This window comes from Tamandua tetradactyla, chromosome 10, assembly GCF_023851605.1.
Source record: "Tamandua tetradactyla isolate mTamTet1 chromosome 10, mTamTet1.pri, whole genome shotgun sequence".
Classification (NCBI taxonomy): Eukaryota; Metazoa; Chordata; class Mammalia; order Pilosa; family Myrmecophagidae; genus Tamandua; species Tamandua tetradactyla.
The window spans coordinates 34,558,115-34,571,014 of NC_135336.1; the positions used below are offsets into that span (position 1 = coordinate 34,558,115).

A 12,900-nucleotide genomic window follows, 5' to 3' on the forward strand; every position below is an offset into this window, starting at 1 on the left:
TCCCAAGTTGATGAAAAATTTGACTTATAGTACCAAGAAGCTGAGTAAATGACAAGAAAGACAAATACACACACACACACCATGCACACATGTGCACATGCACACACATACATGCACATCAAAGTGCGAAAAGCCAAAGAGTAAAAGAAGTATGGAAAGCAGTGATAGTAAAAAGACAACATGATATCCTGGTGAACAAAGATAAGAATTATCACTGATTCTTGAAACAACTGAGGCTAGGAAATAATAGAATGAAATCTTAAATTATGGAAAGGAAAAACGTAACATTCAGATAAATGGAAGCTTAGGGAATTTCTCTTTGTCAGACCTGCAGTACAAGAAATGTTAAATAATGTTCTTCAGACAAAGGAAATGCTGCCAGAAGAAAGTCAGCTCTTAATAATTTGTGTGTGTGCTTTCATTCTTTCTTTTCCTGCATTTAGGGAAGGAAAACATCAAAAATGGTAAATAGGTAAATAAGTATTTAAAAGTTTTTTCCTTTCAATAATTTCCCTAAATTGCAATTCTTGCTTTAAATAGGCAGTTATAAGAGGGGTTTATAACATATATAGAGTAAGAAATAAGACAATAGCACCAAGAATAGATGTGTGTACTTGGAATTATTTTCTTGTAAAAGTAATATATTTGTGAAATGGGGAGAAGTTGTGAAGTGTCTGGTGTGAAGTTAGGAGTGGAAAAGGTAAAGGATCAGGTGTGAGATGTGAAGGGGTACCAGGTTGTGAATTGTTATCACCAAAGCAACTAAAACCTAAAAATTAGATACCAATAGAGGAAATAATGGAAAAAATATATAATTAACCCAAAATAAGTCATGAAAGGAGCAAAAGATGAATGAAAAAGAACAGATAAATGAAAAACAGATGGTAAGATGGTAGGTTTTAAGCAAATAATATCAGTATTTACATTAAATGTAAATGGTCTAGACACTTAGGGCAGAGATTATCATCTTGGATTTTGAAAAATATAAGATCCAGCCATGTGCTGTCTTCAGTAGATGCACATTAGTTTTAAAGATATAGATGTGCTTAATCAGTAAGCATTAGAAAAATGGTAAGGATATTAACATTAGGCTAACTGGACTTCAAATAAAGCAATATTACGAGAGATAATGAGGAACTATTCACAAAAATAAAAGAGGCAATGCAGGAACACATGATTCCAAATATTGATACCACCAATAACACAACTAAAATATTCTTAGAGCAAAAGCTGACATTACTAAAAAGATAAATCCATAATCATACTTAGGGATTTTATCACCACTCTAAAAGTAACTGATAGAAAAGCAGTAAACAAAAAATCATTAAAGATACAAACAACATTATCAAGACACTCAACTTCATCAACATTTATAGATTAATACATCCCAACAACTGAAGAATACACATTCTTTCCAAGTACACATGGAATGTTCACTGAGATAAACATGTGCTGCTCTGTAAAAAAATATTTCAAAAAATTTAAAAAAATGGAAATTTGTTCACTGTCCACAATAGAATTAAATTGGAGACTAATAACAAAATATATAGTAAATTCTCAAATATTAAGTAATTAAGTAATATTCCTCAAAATAACCTATTGGATCAAAGAAGAAATCATAAAGGAAATTAGAAAATATATAATAATGAAAATCCAACATATCTCAATGTGTAAAAGAGTTTAAAAAGTGCTAAGGGGACAATTCAAAGTTTTAAATGCTTTTATTAGAGAAGAAAAAAAGTTTAAAATAAATGATCTAATTTACTACCTTAATAAGGTAAACACAAATTAGTGGAAAGAACAAAAGATAAAACAAACCATAAAGAGAATTCACAAAGTCAGAAGTTGGTTCACAGGGCAGGCAACAGTGGCTCAGTGACAAAATTCTAACCTGCTGTGCTGGAGACCGGGGTTTGATTCCTGGACCCTGACCATGCAAAAAAAAAAAAAAAAATTGGTTCACAGAAAATATTAACAGAATTGATAAATCCTCAGCAAGAGTAATGCAGGAAAAAGAAAGGATGGAAGCACATACACAAATTATTAATATCAGGAAAAAAGAGGAGATAATCACCAGAGATCCCAAAGATACTAAAAAGGTGAAAGGAGATTATGAACAATTTCATACAAACATATGTGAGAACTTAGATGATGTGGACAAATTTCCTTTGAGAAACACAAACATATATCCATAGGAAATATGAATAACTGTCTATCTATTAAAATATTTTGAACTTGCAATCAAAAACCTCCCTACAAAGAAAACTCCAGATGGTTTCAGTGGTGACTTCTATTAAAACTTTAAGCAATAAATAACAATCTTACATAAATTTTTTCTGAAAATAGAAGGGGAGAAAAAGCTTCCCAAATAATGTTATGCCGTCATTGTAACCCAGTTGGAAAAGTTGACAAAAACCCATATCCCTTATGAACATAGTTACAAAAATTACTTTAAAAGTATTACAAATTGGCGCACGCAATGGTGGCTCAGTGGCAGAGTTCTTGCTTGCTATCCTGGAGATCCAGGTTCAATTCCTGGTGCCTGCCCATGCAAAAAAAAAAAGTATTAGAATTGAATCCATAAAAAAGATAAAACATCATAACTACATAGAATGTATTTCAGGAATGCAAGACAGATTAAACATTTGACGATCAATCATTGTGATTTCCCACACCAGAAGAAAGAAGAACAAATCGTATTGCTGCGACCAGTGTGGCTCAGTGTCGGGACTGAAGGGAGGAGACAGGGGATTGAGAAAAAGAAACACAAGAGACAAAGATACAGTTAAAGCTGGGACCAGGTGGGACTCTGAGCTCGGATGGAGATTCAAAGACCTGGAAAGTTCAACACTGTTTATTTTATAAGGGTGCTGAGATAAAGAAAGTAAAAAATGTAACTAAAGAAGGAGAAAGGAGGAAGCAGGAGCTGAACCATCTGCTTCCCTGTGCCCCATGAGTCAAAAGTTACACATTTCCCAAGGCCTCCTTCTGCCCCAGACTCAAGTAGCTTTGCAACACTTCAGTCTTTTCAGGACATCAGGTGCCTATTCCCATAGAGACAGCTTTGCTCTATCTCTGCAGCAAGCATGTGACCTGTCTCATCCATGCCAAACATCATATAATTTGACAAACTTCAACATTTATTTCAGCATAAAATTTTTTCACTTCTAGGATTACAAGGAAACATACTAAACTTGATAAAGATCATCTTTGAAAAACCTGCAGCTAACATCGTACCTAGTAGTGGAAAACTAAGACCGCAAGATTGGAAATAAAGGCAAGAATGTCTGTGCTCACCAATTCATTCAACGTTGTACGGGAGTTCTTCACTAGTGCACTAGGGATAGAAAAACAAATGAATATAAAAATTGGAAAGCACTAAAATTGTCTCTTTTTGTAGGTGACATAATAGCTACATTTTAAAATTCTCAAAACTTAATCAAAATCAACTAGAATTAATATATAAATTTAGCGAGGTGGTAATATACAAGTTCAAATACCAAAAATAAATTGTGCTTTCATACAATAGCAACAAACAATTATAAATGAAATTTTTAATTCCTTTAAAAAATAATATCCAAATACAAATGATTAGGAATGAAGTAAATGAAAGATGTACAAGACCTCTACAGTGAAAACTACAAAATATTTTCTAGAGAACTTAAAGAAGACCTAAATAAAGTGTGAAATACATATTTATGGATTTACAAGATGCTTGTAAAAATTTATATAGAAATTCAAAGGACTTGGAATAAACACAACAAATTGGAAAAACAACATTAACATTAGATGATTTACACTACCTGATTTAAAGACTAGTTATGAATCTATTACATTAGACTATGTAGTATTGACGAAAGATGAAGATATATTGCCTAATGGAACAGGAAAGAGAGTCTAGAATTAGAAACACACATACATGGTGTTCTAGTTTGCTAGCTGCCGGAATGCAATATACCAGAAACGGAACGGCTTTTAACAAGGGGAATTTAATGAGTTGCTAGTTTACAGTTCTAAGGCCGAGAATTAAAACAAGTCTATAGAAAAGTCCAATCAAAGGCATCCAGGGAAAGATACCTTGGTTCAAGAAGGCTGATGAAGTTCAGGGTTTCTCTCTCATCTGGAAAGGCACATGGCGAACGCAGTCAGGGCTTCTCTCTCGGCTGGAAGGGCACATGGCAGACACGGCGTCATCTGCTAGCTTACTCTCCTGGCTTCTGGTTTCATAAAGCTCCCCGGGAGGCATTTCCCTTCTTCATCTCCAAAGGTCGCTGGCTGGTGGACTCTCTGCTTCGTGGTGCTGCAGCATTCTCTGCTCTCTCCGAGTCTCTCTGAGTCTCCAAAATATTTCCTCTTTTATAGGACTCCAGTAAACCAATCAAGACCCACTCAAATGGGTGGAGACATGTCATCCCCTAATCCAGTTTAACAACCGTTCTTAACTAAATCTCATCAACCAGGGAGATGATCCCATCACAGTCCCAAATACACAGCATTGAATAGAGACTATTCTACCTTTAAGAAATGGGATTTATATTAAAACATGACTTTTCTTAGGGGGCATACTTCCTTTCAAACCAGCACACATGGTCAATTGATTTTTTACAAAAGCCCCAAATATTTCAATGGAAAAATAATAGTACTTTCAAAAAATGTTCCTGAAAACACTAGATATCCATGTGGAAGCAAACAACTTCAATCCTGTATACGATGTACAAAAATTAATTTGGAATGATTCGAAGATGCAAACACAAAAGCTAGTGCTATAAAAATTCTTGAAGAAAAAATAGGAAACCTTGAGTTAGGAAAAGATTTCTCAGGACTAACCATAAGAAAAGATATTCATAAACTGGGTGTCACTAAAATGAAGAACATCTGTTCTTCATAAGGCACCCCGAAGAATACAGAAATGAAAAGCTACAGACAGGGGGAAACTTTTCACAGTAGCTTTATCTGATAAAGGCACTGACTTGGGAATATATAAACTTACCACTCAAAAATAAGGAAATAAACTACCCAGTCAATAATTGGACAAAGGATCTGAACAGACATTTCACCAAAGAACATACAAATGGCCAGTGAGCACATGCAGAAGATGTTCAATATCATCAGCTTCCAGAGAAGTGCAAATTAAAACCACAATGAGATTTCACTGCACACCTACTGCATTGGCTACAATTTGAACATTGTGTATACCAAGTGTTGGCAAGAATGTGGAGCAACTATAACTGTCATACATATAGCTGTGAAAGTGTAAAATGGTACAACCACTTTGGAGAAAGGTTTGGCAGTTTCTTGTAAGTATATACTTACCGTATTACTCAGAAATCTCACTTGTAGATATTTAACGAAGAGAAATAAAAATATATATATTCAAAGACTTTACGTAAATGTTCATGGCAGCTTTACCCCTAATAGTCAATAATCTGCTCATTCTTAACATCGGCATTTTATTGTTGCTAAAATAGTTTGCTCCCCTCAAATAATGCATTTTTAGAAATACTTAAAACTCTAGTTTCAAAGGTTAAGTGATTTTTTTTCTATTTTATTGTAATTTATTTACTATTATTTCAGAACCTATAAGAGTAATGAGGAAGCTCTCATTGGACCATGTGGCCTTTTAAAATTCAGCATATGACAAGATTGCATAAATATTTATTAACGTATATTTTATTAGGTATCCAGGCCGTAAACATGTATCTTACCTAATTTAAATCCTTAACCTTAATGCTATATATAAATGAGAAAACCTTATTCATCAAACTATTGGGCACAGAATTGAATGTTGAACTTCTCTCATACTCTCCTTTTTCTAGACATGTTTTGTTTCCAAAGCACACTTGTATGAAGCTTTTGAGAAATGTTGTCCTATCATAGAATATAAAATGTGGCTGAAAATTGGACTTTCTATTACTGCCAAAAAAATCAGGGAAAATTTATCTTATGAGGTAAGAGTTGTTTATGTGATCTCATCCTTCTCTCCAAATGGAGTTGCAGTAAAATGTTGTTAGAAAAAGACTATGAAATTGTGTTTTTCTTAAAGGATTGGAACTACAAGATGCAATTAAAACTTGGTAACGTTTATGTAAAAGATATACCAACGACCACCAAAACTGATATTTATGATGACGCTGTGATCTATATTGTTCTTATACATGGAGGTGTAGAAGACTGTCAGTTACGGAAAGTTTATAAGGCACCTTCCTTAATTCCTATAACTTGCCATCAGGTAAAGAACTATTAATTCATGTTTTCAAGCCAATGTGCCATACACACAGCAATGTAATAACATAAGAAAAAATGTCATACATTCCTGACCTTTCTACCCTCCCGTCCTCTCCCTCTCTCCCACCACTCCATAAACACACACACATACACACACACACCCACACACACACACACAAATCATTGTTTTGTCACTGGGCAGCCCAAGCATCGAGCTATTCCTGTCCAATGCCAATAAAGTAGGTCAGACTGTACAGTTTGGCCATAGTTAGATATCATTATAGTTTTACACAGCAGAAGAGGGTTTCTACCAGACCCATGCTAATCTAGTACTGGTAGTATTTCCCTAGATTCTTTGAAAGTGATTGTAAAAGTGAGATGAGGCAGTGAGTTGCTATATGGTGTGTGTGAGCCCAGGCTCAGGCCCAACAGAAAGGTTCAACAAATGATTGTGCTCTTACTTCCATAGCCCGTGGAGCACCAAAGAGTAAAGGAAATCCCATCATGGCCAAGCAGGGGCAGTGGATGGCAGCTCTGCATGCCTCACTTGGAGTCTGGAGAGGAAAGACAAATCTATGCTGCCAAGGGTGACTTATTTGTATAATGCCAGAGGAGGAGTTCCATGGAGCATTCAGGCCTATAGCATCTTTTTTTTTTTTAACATGGGCAGGCATCGGGAATCAAACCCGGGTCCTCTGGCATGGCAGGCAAGCATTCTTGCCTGCTGAGCCACCATGGCCCACACACCTATAGCATCTTGAATTGTTTGTTTCAGGTTTCAGATTTCAGGTAGAGTCAGGGGACTCGAGTAGACCTAAATCTCCTGCTGCTGCAGAATGGAAATGTTTTGAAATATCTGCGGACAATAAAAGGAGGTATAGGCAGTAGGTTTCAACTGGGAGATGGACAATAGATGTGTCTGTGACTTCCCCAGCATTTTTGTTAAATGAATTCTCCTGTTATGTGAGTTCTCAATCAAAATGAGAACCTTCACCATATGAAGTAGGAAAGAAAGAAGTGTGTGTGTGTGTTTGTGTGTGTGTGTGTGTGTGTGTGTGCACGTGTGTTTTGGGAGAGAATAAGACACACGTCTGGAGGGATCAGAGGACATAGAAAATACAATACGAAAAAGTTGGAAGAAGGACCTAGAGTCTATTAAAGTAGCCGTATATTTTTTAAGCAGCTAATATTTGACAGAAACAGTGCTAAATGAAACTTGCAGCCAGCTCTCAAGAGCTCTTTCATCCAAATGGATAGAAACAGATATATAAATACATTTATAAAATGTTTGCCACTATGACAGAAGTTCTTACAGGGTAGATTTGGGACACAAGGAAAAAGTGTGGTGGGGATAGCAGAGATGGTGAAGTAAAAGTCACAAGAAAATTTTATAAATGGAAGCCACCTTGCTGGTATGATGCTCAAAGAGAGGAAGCAAAATATTATTCTTAATTTTGGTGCTCTTAACCTCTATTGTTGAATACACAATAACCGAACTTTGGCTTGGCGGCTGGTTAGGAATTTAGATAGTCCAGCAAGAGTTACCTGATGCAGCCTGAAATCTGTCCAACTCTGCCTACTTTCTTAGGCATAGATTAACACATGCCCTGCCGTAATGGTGCCAGCTAAGCTCAGTTTCAGGTTCAAGCGTTCCACTGCTGAAAGGATTTAGACAAACGAGAGGGCCAATAGGAATAAGTAGTAAAGTTTATTAAAGAGAAAGAGAGAGGCCCTTGCACTTCCCCAAAACAAAACAAACAAAAAAATTCAACAAATGGTGCTCCGATAACAGGATACTCACATAGAAAAAGAAGGAAATGTAACTCTGCCATACAGCATATAAAAATTAAAAAAGAGAGAAAGAGAGATACATTAAAGAAATTAATGCAGACATGTTCAAGGGAGAAACACACTGAGTGGGAGTGGGTTAACAGGCTTTATAGGAAGGTTTTTCCATAGTAACCATTCAACACTAGGAGCTTACAAGAAGGTTTAAATATAACCAAGGCTTACAGGTTTAGCACTGGTTCAGGAAGGGAAAACTGTTGATACTTCTGGCCAGCCTGTCAGGTATCCAGAACGTTTAACAATCTTTGCAATCCCAGGCTTTCTGCTAATTAACTAAGACTTTGCTTCGGGCCCATGATTTTACAAGCTGTTCCGGTTTGGGGAGGCTTGGGGGCTTCAGGGGAAGTGAAGTTTGCATCCATAAAGGTTGCAGTTTAAGTTGGCAGTTTGCATTATTTCTTTTGCAAGAAGCAAGGGACTTGCAGTTGTCCATTAACTCCTTTAAGCCGTGGTTAGCAAACTAGGAATTTGCAGTTGTATGCTAACTCTTTCAGAGCTGGATAGGAAACCAGGGACCTGCAGTTGTCCTATATTTTATACTGCTTCAACAGAACCCTGCTCACTGTGGATTTGGGTAAAAGATGATTTAAAATATATATTTAAATATATATTGTAGGGGCCTTCAGAGAGTTAGCAATAAGGCTAGCAAAGGGAAAGCAGGGTGTGCCCGCCTCCCGGGCAGCAGGCGGGCTTTGGGAGCGCATGGGCCACGGTGGCGTGAGGGGCACCTCCATCCGGGTTGAATCACACTCGGCTTTCTTTAAGTTTCTCCCAAGCTGAGTTAGGTGTCTCTGCTCTGATCACACAGCATTCCATGAATACCTACATTTAAAAAATTACTGTGTTGTATTATAATAAATTGAAAAGTTGTCTGACCCACCCTTTAGAATGTGAGCTCCTTGAGAGCAGGACTGTGTCTTCCTCATCTTTGTATCCCCAAAGCTTTGCACAGTGCCTTACATATGGTTTGTATTGAACCTACTGGTTTTCAATAAATAATTATTAAATTTAAAAAACATTGAAAACAACCACAAGATGAAATGAGTTCTTGAAATGCAATTGTTTTTAAACTATCTTTCTAACAAACTCCAGTAAAACTCTCTGGTTGATCTTTTTAAAAAGGGCCATAAGTGATTAAGTCTGATCCTTTTTCTCATTTGGAAGAGAAATGAAGAAAAAACTAAAAACTGAAAGAGTTTGTGGAAACTTGACTTTCATAAACTCAATGTATCCAGATATTTAAAGATATGTATATTTATTGATATTTTCCATTTTCTCTCAGATATTTGGACAAAGCTTGAGATAGCAGCTTGCCAAAGAAACATTTCACTGTATGATATTTGCTCAGAAATTTATTTGTATTCTCTCAACTTTCAGGTACAAGGCACTGAAAATTTCACAAAAATAATGATTCTACAAACTTCAGTTGATATGAAAAAATTCAAATGGGACACTAAAAAGTATGAATCTTCTTGTACGCATTCTCCATCATTCCCAACAGGTGAGTTAAATTTCTTTGAGCAATTGTAAGAACTTACTTTTCCTTGATAAAATAACCATATATATATATTTGGAAGTTGTTCTGTGCATTCTGCCTAGAATATCAAGGAATCCTTTTAACGGACATTTTTTGATACTCAATGTATGAATTCAGACTGGGGATATCTAGGTTATGATAAGAAATTATTCTGTATTTCATCTATAAGAAAAATATAAATCACAATTATTAACAATATGGAAAAATACTTTAAAAATTAGAAAATTTTATACAACCATAATACAAAAATAATATTTACTGTCAGAACAGTCAGAAATCATCAGAACTGAATAGATAACCTTGAAATAGAGCCTATTCTTTATGAGAATTTCACATAAAATAAGGTGAATCATCACATAAATGACTGTTAGTAACTACTAATAACCCACTGACTAAAATTTAGAAAATAGATTTGAGATGGATTTAAAACTTCAAGAGTAAAGATTCAAATTATGGAATAACTAATAGTGATAGAATTTAATATTTATCTTTTCACAGAAGGGGAAATAATATTCTAAATTTAGAACTATAGAAATTAATTTACAAATTCTGCCTGTCAATACAAATATTATCAATTAATAGATAAGCAAAGGACAATTCACAGGAGACAATTTTAATTGAAAACAAAATGTTGGGAAATGCTCAACCTTAATAATATTTTGAGAAAAACATTAATTAAATGTTTGGTCTACTTAAATAGTGAGGTTTTAAAGAATTACCATACACATTGACCAACAAATATTCCTTGAGTAAGTAATCTTAGTCATTTATCCTAAAGAAATAAAGCAAAAGAATGAAAATAGAATAGAATATTATTTATAAGAATGAAAAATTATAAGTAATCAAAACGTGTAATGATAAATGAGTGGTTAATTAAAATAACACATTAATCAATATGATTGAATGTAGTATAAGCATTAAATAGTGTTCCATGTAGCAGCTTGGAATATACCAATGGTATATGTCAAGTAAAAAAATCAATGCGAAAATGTTAACTGAAATTACATAATGGTGTAATGCTAATTATAAATGCATGGTACTGTTATATTACAATTAAGTCATTTTGAATCCAGATGGACACAAAATACAATCACTTCATGGTTCCCCATTGACCTTAAGAACAAGCATCAACAGAACATATCGGGACCTTCACCATCTACTCCTTCACCAGCCATCTCCCCTCCTCACTTTCCAAACCCTGGCCATGCAAAGCCACTACTGGTTCTCCTAATGCATCTGGAGATCTCTTATTCCTGAGCTTTGCACATACTGTTCCCTCTGCCTGACACCCTCTAAACAACTCTCCTCCCACCATCTTCCCATTTCATGGGGCGGACTCCTTCTTATCCTTCAAATCTCAGCTGCTTCTCCAAGAAGCCATCACCAATATATTCCAGTGTGTAAAAAGGGATTTTATAAAGCTTAACAGTAGCTAATTTTTCCTGCTTAATTTCGCTATTTACATATATTTTAGCTTCTGAAATATCCAGCAAAAGCATCTGTGTCATTTTATATTCATGGCTATGCATTTGGTGTGAGTTAAGAATTATAAAGAAAAGAATTATGGGCCCCATCAGGTTGAAAGTAAACAATCCGAGACTTTCCCAGGGCAGTTATCTGTTTCTCGCCCCCCCATGACTCCTTGCGCCTAAATTACTTGTTGTAAAACTGCGGCTATCTGCAATAGCCACTCCCATGACTCAGGCTCAAGGAATGCTCACTGTGAAACTGTTAAAAGTGCTTGTTGTAAAACTGCTCTTATCTGCTTTTTGCAAAACAGCACCTGTGACCCATGCTCGACCCCCACCCACCTCATCTTACCCCTTTTAAAACTTTTACAAACTCAGACTGGGGCTCTCTGTTCCTGCGTGTTCAGTGAGCCCCACGCATGTGTGGAAAATAAACCCCTTGCGTGTTGCATGAGAGAACGACTCTTGGAGTCTTCCTTTGCATAGCAAAACTCTCAAATTCTTACAAGTGTATGAATTCAGACTGTGTGCTCCCATAGTCTGCTATGCACACAGCCCTAATTTTACCCCATCATTTTGTGTTTGTTGGTCTGTCTGCTCCACTAGACTATACACTCCAAGAACACAAGGACCTTAATTATTTTTGCATTTGTATATATCCCCACTGGATACTATAGAGGGCATTCTTAATACATAGAAATGTGTACAAGTATTTGGGGGTAGTGGGTCTACAAATGATACTTGCCAAACTTTCTCGACATTTGTCATATAGTCTCTTTTCAGGACTTTCAATTCTTTTTTCCACCAATTGAGCTTGCCACCAATTTCATATGATGGGTGCTGTGTGTGAAAGATTTAAAGCTGATTTTAATTTGGCTTACATTAAAACCAATCACTTGTTTCTGTGGTTGAACTAACAGTCTTTTTTTGAACCAGCTGAAAATACAGCACCCGTAGAAGACCCTCAAGATAAAGCAAGTGTTAAAGAGGTAACTTTAAAGCAATCTTATTTTCAGTAAATGACTCTGGAATTTATGGAACTGCCATTTCTTTCTCTTATTCTAAAGGCATTATCCTGCTAATTATTTTGTACATTTTGGTAGGATAGATTTCTCTTAGCAGGGTATAGAGGAAATTATACTTTTAGATAAATATTAAAGAAATGACAAATATAAAGAATGTTCAGTGGATGCCAGAATATTATTATTTTTTTAGTTCATTTGTTGTTAAATTTATTAATTAATAAATTAATTAATTTTAAAAAAAGCACAATAAAAAAAAATTCTCTTGCTCCTTTCAAGAGTAAAAGGCATTGGCGTTATTCTCCCCGCAGGGTGTGAGGCGCCCCAGAAGAGAAAACGGAGGCCACGGAGATGACTGAAGAGCCCGTGGAGGAGACTGAAGCCGCTGAAGACACCACCAACTGAGCCCCCCCAGGCCACTGCAGATTTTATTTTCTAATATTGGCTTCTCAGCATTGCTTGTAAAATAGTTATTTTTCTCGTTTTAAAATGTATAAAATCCATAACCAATCTTAGCCAGGTGGTAAGAAATTTAAATGTAAATAGTTAAATATTCACATGAAAATAACAGGGTGTTTATCAAGGGCCATAGGCAGGAAAAGCAGGGCTGAGCTAGCCAACCCCGTGGCAGCCACACTTCTCTAAGAGACTGTACGGGCACAGAAGGGTGAATAGAGGCTTCTCTCCCCCATTTCCCCAATATAAACAGTTCCTGGGAAACTGAAAATATATCCGTTTCAAGGGATATAGATTATTAGCTCAGATACCAATTTATTTAGAACATGTCTTGCCAATTTCA

The 12,900-nt window shown here is 35.8% G+C and overlaps 1 protein-coding gene across 12 annotated transcripts in view; it reads left to right on the forward strand.

Moving 5' to 3' along the window:
* Positions 1–12,556, forward strand: part of SLC9C1 (solute carrier family 9 member C1) — a 109,717-nt gene extending 97,161 nt beyond the window's left edge. For 10 of the 12 annotated variants that reach the window (XM_077118404.1, XM_077118408.1, XM_077118406.1 and 7 more), the window contains 5 exons: positions 5,817–5,948; positions 6,044–6,229; positions 9,451–9,574; positions 12,016–12,068; positions 12,413–12,556. In XM_077118404.1, coding sequence (XP_076974519.1) covers positions 5,817–5,948; positions 6,044–6,229; positions 9,451–9,574; positions 12,016–12,068; positions 12,413–12,460 — 543 coding nt within the window. In that variant the 3' untranslated portion in view covers positions 12,461–12,556. The remainder of the gene's footprint in view (positions 1–5,816; positions 5,949–6,043; positions 6,230–9,450; positions 9,575–12,015; positions 12,069–12,412) is intronic. The other 2 variants (XM_077118407.1, XM_077118411.1) reach the window with 2 other exon arrangements.
* The last annotated feature ends 344 nt before the right edge of the window (positions 12,557–12,900 follow it).